The sequence below is a fragment of the Lathyrus oleraceus genome, chromosome 6 (assembly GCF_024323335.1).
Source record: "Lathyrus oleraceus cultivar Zhongwan6 chromosome 6, CAAS_Psat_ZW6_1.0, whole genome shotgun sequence".
In the NCBI taxonomy this organism is placed as follows: Eukaryota; Viridiplantae; Streptophyta; class Magnoliopsida; order Fabales; family Fabaceae; genus Lathyrus; species Lathyrus oleraceus.
In genome coordinates, this window is record NC_066584.1 from 111769185 (window position 1) to 111782561 (window position 13377).

Sequence of the window (13377 nt, forward strand, 5' to 3'; positions counted from 1 at the left end):
TTATTTCCTTGTTTTTACTTTCCTATCTGATCGAGAATTGTGAAGAACAAATTCAACCGACTTGTGGTGGAGTGTTCGAGCACCGAAGCGTAGGAGATAGAACCACAAATTTCTAGTATTTTTCCAGGTTCATTAATTAATTGATTTATAGTTTTAATTTACATATGCTTTGTTCCGCTGTTTATATATATTGTTTGTTTGATATGGTCGTATTTATGCATGATTATTGTTTATGCATGTTTATCATGTTTGGCTAATTAATTTAGATATCGGTATGTAAAGTAAGCGGAATAAAGGAATCCAAATTGAGTTGGTTTAAATTTATTTCAGAATATAGTCACTCTTTTTCTGGTCTCAATTTACAAAGTTAATACCAAGGTTTTTGTACGAGAGTAAAAGACATAAAGAAGTTAAAATCAATAGAACGACGGTTTGAGCTTTTAACTGGACAGTGTAAATTGAACATTAACTTTAAATCAGGACGAAAGCAATTTTTAAGGTTAATTAAATTCTAATCATTTTCAAAAATTATTTTTAAAAGTTAAATGTGAGGACGAGAGTTAAGCATTTAAGTTTAATCATATAATCTAAGTCAACAGAGCGAGAGTTTGAGACGAGAGCGTTTAAACGGTTAGTATTTTCTCAAAAGGAGTTTCCATAGATTCTATTATTTTCAAAAGTGATTTTAGATTTAACGAAATAGTGAGAGCGTACGTTAAAATATAAAGTCATAGTCTAATTCAACAGAGCGAGAGTTTGAGGAAAAGACTTTTAATTAATAGTGTCTACTGAAAAGACTTATTTTAAAATTAAGAAAAAGACCAACGAAGATTTGATTCCCCAATTACGACGAACTACATACTGATATCCATATTATTTGATATTTTAGCTAGATCCAAATTTAGTTGTACTTTTCCCCCTAATCATTAAAGTATCAAACGCCTTAGCTTTACGCAGTAACCCTAGAAAAACGGTAGATCGATTCATTAAATCCCTGTGGGATCGATATCTTTTAAAACTACGCGATTAGACTGTGCACTTGCAGTTAGTACCCCGATAGACTCATAAAGTCGCGATCAGTTACCTTTTGTGGCGATCACGAACGTTGAACGATGACAACGTCTCTACTCAGTCCACACGAACGGATTCCTTCAATCGCAGTGCTAGCTGTTATGAATGAAGGCTTTGAGTGAGAGAAAGAGAGATACGAAATTCCAACTCTTCAGTTGTGTTGTATTCCCATACAATGCTTCTGCACAAGAGTTCTATTTATAGAACCACTTGTGTGGGCTTCAAGCAAAAAAGCCAACTTAAGTGTATTTTGGCCCATATCTCATAATATGCCAAAATCACTTAAGTATTTGGTACCTTACCATACTTCATATTCTACTTAAGTACATCGTACCTTACGATGTTCCTTAGTTACTCTATCTCTCATCAATCCGTCCTTTGTGTGTGACCCTGTAGGTTTTCGCGACGTTGATAATTATATTAAATCACGCATTTAACATAATAAACAGTTAGCGGTATCTAGCAACACATCACTGCTACCCAAGACACGAAAATGTCATGTGATCTGACAAAACCTCCTGTGATAATAATTATGTATATAATTACCCCTTTGCCCTTATGTCTATATTGAACACAAGGTATAGACCATGCCATCCTTGTCCAGTTCAATATTGGGCCCATAGACATTTATCCTGTTATGCAGGATGGGCAAATTCCATCTAGGTCACTCATGTCCCTCAGCATGCTTTGTGGAGTACCCATCAACTGTCTTTATGGTCATCCATTTACGGACAACGTTGGATCAACAACAAAGCACTCGACTCTACATCTAGGGTCCATAGTGGTTTAAGGTTGAAGAGTGGTATACACTATTATAACCATGAGAATAACTTATGACACTTTGCATAACTTTCTATATAGTATTCTCATAACGGGTCAATCCGGTATAAATATTACTCTTAATATTCATACCTATGTTTAAGACTTGATAACTCTTTATCCATGATCCATGAGATGTGATCATCAGTCTACAAACATAATAGTCTCAATGCTTTAATGTTATCCCACTTCATAATAAAGCTCGACTACGGATACTTTAAGAATAGTGTCTGTTTAATGTGGTCTCATGATCAAGTCACACTTGATGCATTAAACAGACTAACTATTCTAGGGACTTTATTAATCAACCATAATAAAGAAAAATCCTTTTATTAATTAATAAATAATTCGATACAAGTACCAAAAGTATTGGCCTCTAGGGCTTACACCAACAATTTTAATGTCACAAGGAAACTTGCATCAATCTGCTTTTGCACTTCCTCTTTGATTTTGATCGCCATGTCCGACCGAGTTCTTATTAACTTTTGCTTGATCGGTGGACACTCTGGCCTCAATGGTAAACGATGCTCCACAATATCGGTGTCCAACCCTGGCATGTCTTGGTATGACCAAGCAAACACATCGGTATATTCTCGGAGAAGCTCCATCATCCTCTCTTTGACCTCTGGCGCGAGTAGTGCTCCAACTTTGACTTCTTTTCTATCCTCTTCAGACCCCAAGTTGATTACTTCCATTAGCTCTTTGAGTGGCTGAATGGTCTTTTCTTCATTTTCGAGCAGTCTAGAGATTTCATATGGAATGGTTTCCTCTTCTTCTTCTTTCGCTTCGTACACAGGGAATTCAAAGTTGCAAGAGGGCATAGGGTCATTGGTTTTAATGGATATGTCATGAATTAATCTGCACATGTGATTTTATGCTTGTTTTAGAAACAGATAAAAGTGTGAAGTTATGTGCAGCTATCTGGAAGTGTTTATTTGCTTTTTTTTAGATTACCATTTTCCAAAAAAAAACAACAAAACAATAAAAACAACAATATGGAAACAAAATAACATTTTCATTAATTTAATTCTTGAAACGCAAGCCCAAACATTGTTAATTTCGCCTTAGGCATAACGAAAGGATTTTTTTGAAAAGAAAACAGACAACAAAATATTACTTTGAAATCTGAACAACAACAGGAACATCAACATAGGTCCAGTTTTGGCGAATTACTCCGTGAGCTATGAAGTCTGTCGGAACATCTTTAGGATTGTCTTCCACAATGGCATTGGCTTCAGCTGCTTCGTCTTCTGACCCCGGGATGTATTTAAGTTCTTTATGATGAGGAAAGTAGAAAGGCACATATGCATCTTCCGCCTCAAGATCATATTCAGGATCGTCGCAGTAGGGTTCCCATGTTGAATCATTATCCTCAGTGACAACACTAACTTCTGGAAAAGTGGGATTGATGAACCCTCCACTATGGAAAGTTTCTTTGATTGAACGAACAGATCTACTTCCTTCTGCAATCTTCTTGGAAGTAGGAGAAAAGCCTAAACCCTCTCGGTGTTTGTTTTCTGGAAGATCCAAAATTGTTCCCCAACCATCGGTTATACCATCATTGACTAGCCGTTGTGCATCCTTGAATGAAGAGATGGATACTCCTCTCTTGATATCTTTGTCAATCAAAGAAAGGGCTTTGAATTGAGTTCCAACATCTTCTTCAGGTTCAAGATAAGAGAAAGATGATAAGTGGCTCACAACTAGTGTTTTCTCCCCACAGACTGTCACTAGCTTCCCGTTCTTCACAAATTTAAGCTTCTGATGCAGAGTGGAAGTGACTGCCCCAACTTCATGGATCCAAGGCCGACCCAATAAACAACTATACGCAACTTCTATGTCCATCACCTGGAATTTTATCTGGAAAGTATGAGGTCCGATGGTCATAAGAAGGTTAACTTCTCCAATGACTGTTTTTCTGGAACCATCAAAAGCTTTGACAATAATCCTGCTACTCCTCATAGGAGCACCTTGAAAAGAAAGTCTGGAAAGTGTCGACTTCGGCATGACATTGAGAGACGATCCTGTATCAACTAACACACTTGACAATAAGTCATTCATACAGTTGATTGAGATATTTAGTGCCATGTTATGATTTCTTCCTTCTTCGGGGAGCTCTTCATTACTGAAACTCAAGTTGTTGCAGGCCGTGATGTTAGCGATGATACCATCAGATTGTCCAACCGTCACATCATAGTCTACATAAGCTTGTTCTAAGACTTTTTGCAAAGCTTCACGGTGAGCCTCAGAGTTCATCCACAAAGATAACACATATATCTTGGAAGGTATATGCAGTAATTGTTCCACCACATTGTATTCACTTTTCCTGATGAGCTTCAACACCTCATCATCATCATCACTTTTCGGATTCATGTTATCAGATTGGCCAACCGGTTCAAAAGGGATCTCAACATGAGTCTGCTTTCCTGCTGCGACATCCTCAGTCCTTTTTGCAAATATACGCCCACTCCTTGTGACTCTGCTTACACCAACGAAGTTAACAATGGAGGGTAGAGGAACATCATTTCCATTCTCAATCATTGTAGCATTGTACTTGTAAGGCACGACTTTATCAAATTGGTAGGGAACTGGGCCCGGTAAGTTAATGACCAGAGGAGTCACAGAAGTATTCCGACTGTCATAAGTAATTTGTATAGGCTCAGAGTCGTTGAAATGAGGAACTATGACATTCACTTCGTTGTCACTATTGACCATATTGACTTGACTATAATCTCTGTCTCGGTAGGCTTCAATGTAACCTTAGTCCATTTGATCCTGGAGATCCGTTACAACAGTTAGGCATCCTTGAGAGTTCCTAGAACAAACCCTACAGGAGGCATAGTTATGTGGAGGCACAAAACCATTCTTGCTATTGTCGCATTACGCGAAAAACCGGCGGGAAAAGAAAGAAACAACAGAGCCGCCACCGTGCGTTATTTATCCCAAAAGAGGGAAAGGAAACGCTCAGAGTAAACCTAGGAAAGAACATGGTCTCGCGACCAAAGAGAATGGGTTCGGGAGTCGGTTATGCGAAGGGAAGGTATTAGGCACCCTACGCATCCGTAGTACTCTACGGGATCCACGCACAAAAGGAAGGAAAATTGGTTGCTAAACACTGCTCAAACACACACACACTGGCTGAAAGAGACAAAAGAAACTGACTGAAACTGACTCGGCAGGATGTCGCATCCTGGGCCTACTTAGTCTATCAGGCATAGACATCAGAGTCGAAGTAGTTCGGACTGGGGAAACAACACATGCTCGCTAGGATATCGCATCCTATGCATACGTATCTTCTCGGACGAGAGAAGAATCAGAGCATTCGTAGCTCGGCTGACGCGCACACAAACAAACAAGACACAGGCAAACGTGGAGCCTGAATGCCAATCACTGGACTTACATCAGCATCCGAACCAAAACACACCCACACTGGAACCCAAATGCCACTCGATGGACTTACATCGGCTTCCAAGCACACAACAACATAACAAGTTAATAGGGAGTCGGGGACTCGAGCCTACAACTGTCAAACAAACACAAAAGAAAAGAAAAGGCGCCCGGAGAGATCAGCTCAATCTCCTGCCTACATACTTCATCTGGTATGAAGATCAGGGCGATGTAGTTCCCCTACGCAGGGACAAGGATCTAGCCTAACCAGATAACAGAGGGAGACACAACTCTAGGGAGACTACGACTCGAGCCTAGATGTTGTCATGCAAAGTCAACCCTAAGTTAAGGTTTCTAGCTAAATGGCACACGGGCCAACCTATCCTAGACAAGGCTTGCACAGGAAGCAAGGGTCTCGATTGCAACTAGGGCAAGAGAAAAGGGAGGTCTCAATCACAACGAGGGTGAGAGAAAAGAATGTCTCAATCGCAACGAGGGCGAGAGAAGAGAAAGTCTCAATCGCAACGAGGGCGAGAGAAGAGAATTAGCGTTAGTTGTTAGTCAAACTCGGCAAGACATCGCGTCTCGTGCCTACGTATCTCATCTGAATATGAGAATCAGAGTTGCCGTAGTTCGGCTACGGAGGGATAAAGGATCTGATTGCAACTAGGGCAAGAGAAAGGGAAAGTCTCGATCGCAACTAGGGCGAGAGAAAGGAAAAGGCTCGATCGCAACGAGGGCGAGAGAAAGGATCGCAACGAGGGCGAAAACAAACAAGGAGTAGTCTAAACTAAACCTAACTTGCACAGGAAGCAAGTCAAACAAACATACAAGCACAGGTAGCACACACTATATACACACAAAAGGCTCACACAAGGGTTAGGTTTTAGTCGAGGGGTCATATCAACCTCAACAAACAAACCTCTGGAATGGGGTGAAGTGTGCTCTTAACCTTGCCATTGAGGGGCTAAGGTGAAGCAGATGAAAGGAGATGAGGGGTGTGCCTCATTGCTTCTATCCCTGGCCTGGGAGAGCATTTGACAAGAATGTGTGGGTTCAGAAAGTGGGAACCCTTCTACACATTTGATACTGACTCAACTGTGCAATTGCACAAGATCTTGGGTTTTTATCTGAAATGCATCAACACAGTAGTGTGAGCAAAACAGAAGACACACTGAATAGCAGGGGATAGGTTGCTTATCCCTTGGTTCTGCCAATTGCCTCTTCACTTAGGAGGTCTTTGACTCAATGCAAGGACAAATTAAACATACACAAGCATCGCCTCTTAAGGAGGACTTCAGACAGTTTGCCCGGCCAAGTAACAGGTCGGGTCTCTAGACTACATGAAGTAACAGAGATTATACCTCAAGCAAGTTGCTAAAAAGCAAAGCAAAGCAAGTTCAGAGAACTTAAGCAACTAAAGTACCTGAAAAAGTCAAACTAATCAGTAAACAGTTCACAAACAAAACAGAAGAAAACAGACACCAATGAGTAATCAGAATCAAATGGGTGTGCAAGGCACAAGACTTAGGCTTGTGAGTCAAGTCACCTACAAAACAAACAAAGTTAAACAATGCTATTCAAGCAAACTCAAGCAAAAGAAATTGATCTCAATGGTCACTTGGGGTTCAACCTGAAAACATAAACTCAACAGTAAGCAACTGGACCACTAGGGCAAGCCTAGGGTCAAAAGAGAATGAAAAAGTCAAAACAGCAAACCATATTCAATCCAAATCAAATTCAATCAATCAAGAAGCAAGTCCAATTGGGTTCACATGCATATCAATGCATCATTGTCAATTCATGAGCAAAGGAAGGCAATGCATGGCAAATGAAAACACAAAGAAGTCAACAGAATGACTTGCATCAAAAGTCAACCCAAACATTTTCAAAAATCATCAAATAATTCATGTTCAATCCTAACATCTAACATGGTAAGCATGTTAAATTTCATGGCATTTGGATGAGAGGAAGGCAGTCAATGAAAATCAAGAAGTCAAACCAAATTTAAGCATGCACAATGAAGGTCAACAAACATGAGTCAACTTCAAAAAATTATAACAAATTGAAAACAGATGAGAAATGAATGAGATTAACACCAATGCAAAGCTCAAGATGTCTAGTTATCACATATGAAATTTCATGGTCATACAATATGGTATGAGGATTTCCCAAATGATATGGCAAGGTAGGTCACATAAAGTCAACAATTGACTAGGCAGGGAAGAAAAATCTCAAATAAATGGAAAATAGCACAATTAATTCCAAGAAAATTCACACATGAACTAGACATGTAAGGGAGGGATCATGCAAAATTTGGGGTCATTTGGATGTAAGGAAACATGTCAAACAAAATTGGGAAAATGCACATTCATGGTGTGACACCAAATGTGACCTCTAACTTCAGAAAATCATATCTCACACACCACATATGATAAATGCACAAACTTTATACGAAAACAAAGGTGAATGAGTCTAGTTTCTCCACACAAAAATTCAGGGTCATTGGATACAACATGAGTATTTCACAATTGTTTTGGCAACATGTATCATTTTTGGTCACATTTCAAAAACCCTAAGGCCAATTAATATCCAATGATCAGAAAAAATATTAAAAAAACATGGTAAAAAACTAGACATCCCACAGGTCACAATGCAAAAAATCCCATAATTTTTGGAGTTGAAATGAATTAAAAATGAATTGTTGAAGTTGATGAACAAAATGGATAAAACATGAGCAAAAAACATGGAAGAAGGGTCAAACATGGTTGACCGAGTGGCATAGATGTAAATATGCCTTCCACTTATCAAAACGCCTGCGTTTAAGGCCAGGCCACGAAATGTTCCAATTGGTTAGCAACCAATGGAACAGTAACAAGGAGCAACAGCAGCCAATCGAAATTCAAGATTCTGGGAATGGTCATACAATCTAGGGTTTTGGTAGCAACATCAGCATGTATCATACATCTTCATGCAATCAATCAAAAACGAAATCCAACAACAGCACATAAACAGCAGGGCATTGGTACAGTAGGCTCATGTAACATACAAACAAACAATAAACCAGCACATTCAGGTGGATTCTGGGCAAGTTTAAAGACATGAACAAACAGGGTATCATCACCTTCATCACAATCGACCATGAACAATTTCTCCAGAAAACGATAACAAGCATATCAAAAGCTTCAGCAACACAAACACAAACATAATATAACATCCATTACCATCAATCCAAGCTCACATGGAAGAATCAGACAGAAAATTATTTGAACACCAATCTTCAAAATCAAAATACTCACTCCATACTTAACCATTTTCAACAATCTAAGGCTCTTTGGACTCAGCAAGACGTAATCTATCTAAAACATGGCACGAATTTGGGAATAGTGTGATTCGAAAACTTACCTATTCTTGAAGAAATCTGATATGCAGTGATGTTTTGGCTGTTATGAGCTTAAACAGATGGAGGTCTTGGTCCCAAATGATGTATCCTTGAAGAAGTTATGCTCAACCTTGCTTGGTTTGACTCTAGCTCCAAGCTGCCATGGGAGAGTGCTTTTGAAAACAGGACACGATGAAGGTGTTACAGCAGTGATTTGATAGTGCAAACAACTTCCAAATAGTTGATGGATAATGGAACAATGAAGGGAACTCGAGTCTTTTGAGTTTATGAGCAGAAATTGCCAATATGCAAAAATGCAAGAAAGGAGAGAATGAAGTTTCTGTGCGTGTATGGCTTGTGGCTAGGGTTAGAAAGTCCAGAAAATTCACTTTATATTGTCTGTTTAAGGTCCACTAATGAAATGCTAAACTGGTTTTGTCTTAATGAAGTGATTTGCCTTTTTACTAATGTGCACACAAGTGGATATGGAGGTGTGAATCATGCACGATTTGGGCTTAATACAGGCTGCAAAGACCATCCAATTTGCTGTTTTATGTCTGCTCCTCAAGTATTAAACTTGTTCCACTTAAATGAACCAAAATGCAATATTTTCCACTTGTGAACCAAAGGTGTATATGGAGGTGGTATGATGGAATGCTGCTCAATTTTGGGCTTGGAACATCTTGCAAATAACATATTAAACACATCCCAATTGGCCAATTGTGTCAAAAATGTTTGAATCAAAAAGTCAACTATTGGTCAAACTTGATTTTTAAATGAAACAAGTCAAAAAATGCCATTTTGATTGGCAAGGTTTTGGTATATGAAATTTATATTTTTGGAAAGAGGAGGAAAAATGTGGTTTGTAGGAAAAAACCCCACCAAATTTGGCCTTATGGTTCATGAGATATGGCTTGTTGAAGTTCACAAATTTTTGAAATTGAATTGATCATATCTTGACAACCACACATGGGATTTGGGAGTTCTTGGACTTTTTGAAAATGGGAGAACAAGATCTTCAACTTTCATGTTGGGCAAAAATTCATTTGGAGCTTGTATCATGATGCAAGTTGAGGATCAAGAAGTTTCCATTTTTGGCAGTTAAAATTACAGGTCCAGTTTCTATTTTTGGAAATTTTCTGATTGGCTTCAAATTCTTCAATGATGTTGATTGCCATGATATATGAGGCCTATTGGGACATGAATAAGCTCTCTCAAACCATTTCCACCCATCAAAACCATAGAATCAACCACAGTTGACCAACTTTGACTTTTCTAGGGTTGTGGACTGACTGTGCACTTCTGATGAATTCCAAACCCTAATTCCTTGAGACCTTGACTTCAAATGATGTCCCAAGTTGTATGGACTCTTGATTATTGATCATGGTGTCCAAATTCTGCAAGAATGGCCATCATCCATTGCTTTGACTTTCTGTTGACTGTCTAGGGTTTTTGCCTGACTGTGCATTGACTGATGGCTTCTGAGCCTTCAACCCTTGACTTAAACACTTCAAATGGGCCTCCAAGTCATGTGAACTTGTTGGACAAACCCTAGGGCCTTTGCTCCTTGAGAAACACCCTTGCTTGATTGGTTGACTGATCTCCTGATCAGTTTGACCTAATTTCTTGCTTGCTTGCTCTTGAGGTAACTGGGGACAATGCAAATGCTATGCAATGTATCATGATATGCTATGACCTAATATGAGATGGTATGTACAATGATAGGTGCAAATTTGAGGTGCTACAGCTGCTTCTATTCAATCAGCTGGGAACCCGAACGGATGATAGCAATGGCTGTCAGACTTTCAGGGTAAACAGGGATTGAATACAAAAGAACCGTAGAAATTTGCACCAACTGGATATAATACAAGAATGCCAGTCAGGATCGGCAAAGAAACAGTCTTGAGAGAAAAATCCGTCTGGAACGGAAAAAGAAATCGGCCTGAATACCGAAACAGAAACGTCGACCTGGATACCAAAATAAATGGTAACACAGGGATAACCAATGCCTGAGCGTCGTAAGTACATCGACCTGATCGTCGGAAACTTCTTCGGTTTGAATACCGGAAAAAACATAAGTACATCGACCTGATCGTCGGAAACTTCTTCGGTCTGAATACCGGAAAAAAAATATAAGTACATCGACCTGATCGTCGGAAACTTCTTCGGTCTGAACACCGGAAAATTGGCCTTGTGCCATGAGTACATCGACCTGATCGTCGGAAACTCCTTCGGTCTGAATACCGGAAAATTGGCCTTGTGCCATGAGTACATCGACCTGATCGTCGGAAACTCCTTCGGTCTGAATACCGGAAAATTGGCCTTGTGCCATGAGCACATCGACCTGATCGTCGGAAACTCCTTCGGTCTGAATACCGGAAAATTGGCCTTGTGCCATGAGTACATCGACCTGATCGTCGGAAACTCCTTCGGTCTGAATACCGGAAAATTGGCCTTGTGCCATGAGTACATCGACCTGATCGTCGGAAACTCCTTCGGTCTGAATACCGGAAAATTGGCCTTGTGCCATGAGTACATCGACCTGATCGTCGGAAACTCCTTCGGTCTGAATACCGGAAAATCATGAGACATATTATCTATAGCCGTCAAACGTAGATAATGACCTCGCATGGCAGATTATCCATAACCGGTTTGCAGGTTGTTAAATGGATACACGACCGAAAACATCCTGAAGAGAGCAAAGGCAAACTTGTTAAAGGATGAACATTCGATTCCACAAGGAATGCGAATCTTACTCTGCTGGTGATAACAATCGAAGGATTGACCAAAGAGCGCATGAGACATATTATCTATAGCCGTCAAAACGTAGATAATAACCTCGCATGGAAGATTATCCATAACCGGGTTGTAGGTTGTTAGATGAATAAACGACCGAAAACATCCTGAAGAGAGCAAAGGCAAACTTGTTAAAGGATGAAACATTCGATCCACAAGGAATACGAATCTTACTCTGCTGGTGATAACAATCGAAAAATTGACCAAAGAGCGCATGAGATATATTATCTATAGCCGTCAAAACGTAGATAATAACCTCGCATGGAAGATTATCCATAACCGGGTTGTAGGTTGTTAGATGGATAAACGACCGAAAACATCCTGAAGAGAGCAAAGGCAAACTTGTTAAAGGATGAAACATTCGATCCACAAGGAATACGAATCTTACTCTGCTGGTGATAACAATCGAAAGATTGACCAAAGAGCGCATGAGATATATTATCTATAGCCGTCAAAACGTAGATAATAACCTCGCATGGAAGATTATCCATAACCGGGTTGTAGGTTGTTAAATGGATAAACGACCGAAAACATCCTGAAGAGAGCGAAGGCAAACTTGTTAAAGGATGAACATTCGATTCCACAAGGAATACGAATCTTACTCTGCTGGTGATAACAATCGAAGGATTGACCAAAGAGTGCATGAGATATATTATCTATAGCCGTCAGAACGTAGATAATAACCTCGCATGGAAGATTATCCATAACCGGGTTGTAGGTTGTTAAATGAATAATCGACCGAAAAGAAAGGCATCAGGGTACCAGACTAGGTATGCAAAAGATGACCAATCAAAAGAGGATACAGTTGCTAACTCGGAGCAAATACCCAAAAAAGAAGGTGAAAACCCAATGGGGACAATACTGCTTGATCAAGGCAAGTATCCAAAGGGGAAAAGAATACCAATACCGCAAAGAGGGGATTACATCTACCGGTTTGTAGGCAGAAAACCATGGAAAAGTAACCAGTCATCATCGGGATGAGCACAAAGGGTTAATTCCACCAAGGGGAGAACGTGGGATTTTACAACTGCCAGCTAGTGGGTAGAAAACCACAAAGATAGGACTTACAACTACCGGTTTGTAGGTAGAGGCCAACAAACGGTATCCGCCAGGGGATGAAAGTGGGATTTTACAACTACCAGCTTGTGGGTAGAAAACCACAAAGAGAGGACTTACAGCTACCGGTTTGTAGGTAGAGGCCAATGGAAGAGTAACCAGTCATCATCGGGATGAGCACAAAAGGGTTAACTCTGATAGGGGATGAAAAAGTGGGATTTTACAACTACCGGCTAGTGGGTAGAAAACCACAAAGATAGGACTTACAGCTACCGGTTCGTAGGTAGAAGCCAATGGAAAGGTAACCAGTCATCATCGGGATGAGCACAAAGGGTTAACTCCAACAAGGGGATGAAAGTGGGATTTTACAACTACCAGCTAGTGGGTAGAAAACCACAAAGATAGGACTTACAGCTACCGGTTCGTAGGTAGAGGCCAATGGAAAGGTAACCAGTCATCATCGGGATGAGCACAAAGGGTTAACTCCAACAAGGGGATGAAAGTGGGATTTTACAACTACCAGCTAGTGGGTAGAAAACCACAAAGATAGGACTTACAGCTACCGGTTCGTAGGTAGAGGCCAACGAACCATATCCGCCAGGGGATGAAAGTGGGATTTTACAACTACCGGCTTGTAGGTAGAAAACCACGACGATAGGACTTACAACTACCGGTTTGTAGGTAGAGGCCCACAAATTCCACTGAGGGTAAAATGAATGAGTGTCGGTTAGTGAGCGACTATTCATTTATGCCCCAGGGAAGCACGGGAGACAGCCAACAGGAAGCCAATTTAGGATCGATCCAAAAAGGCAGACTGAAACAGGACTCATCCTAATGAGGAAAGAACTCAATAGGGACAACCCATC

The 13377-nt window shown here is 40.2% G+C and overlaps 1 protein-coding gene across 1 annotated transcript; it reads right to left on the minus strand.

Moving 5' to 3' along the window:
• Positions 1-2273: 2273 nt before the first annotated feature.
• Positions 2274-6357, minus strand: LOC127094288 (uncharacterized). The gene is made up of 2 exons (XM_051033143.1): positions 3008-6357; positions 2274-2748 (listed from the first exon to the last, which is right to left on the minus strand). Exons 1-2 carry the CDS (start codon positions 4603-4605, stop codon positions 2274-2276), a joined length of 2073 nt encoding a protein of 690 aa, XP_050889100.1. The 5' UTR covers positions 4606-6357.
• Between the last annotated feature and the right edge of the window lie 7020 nt (positions 6358-13377).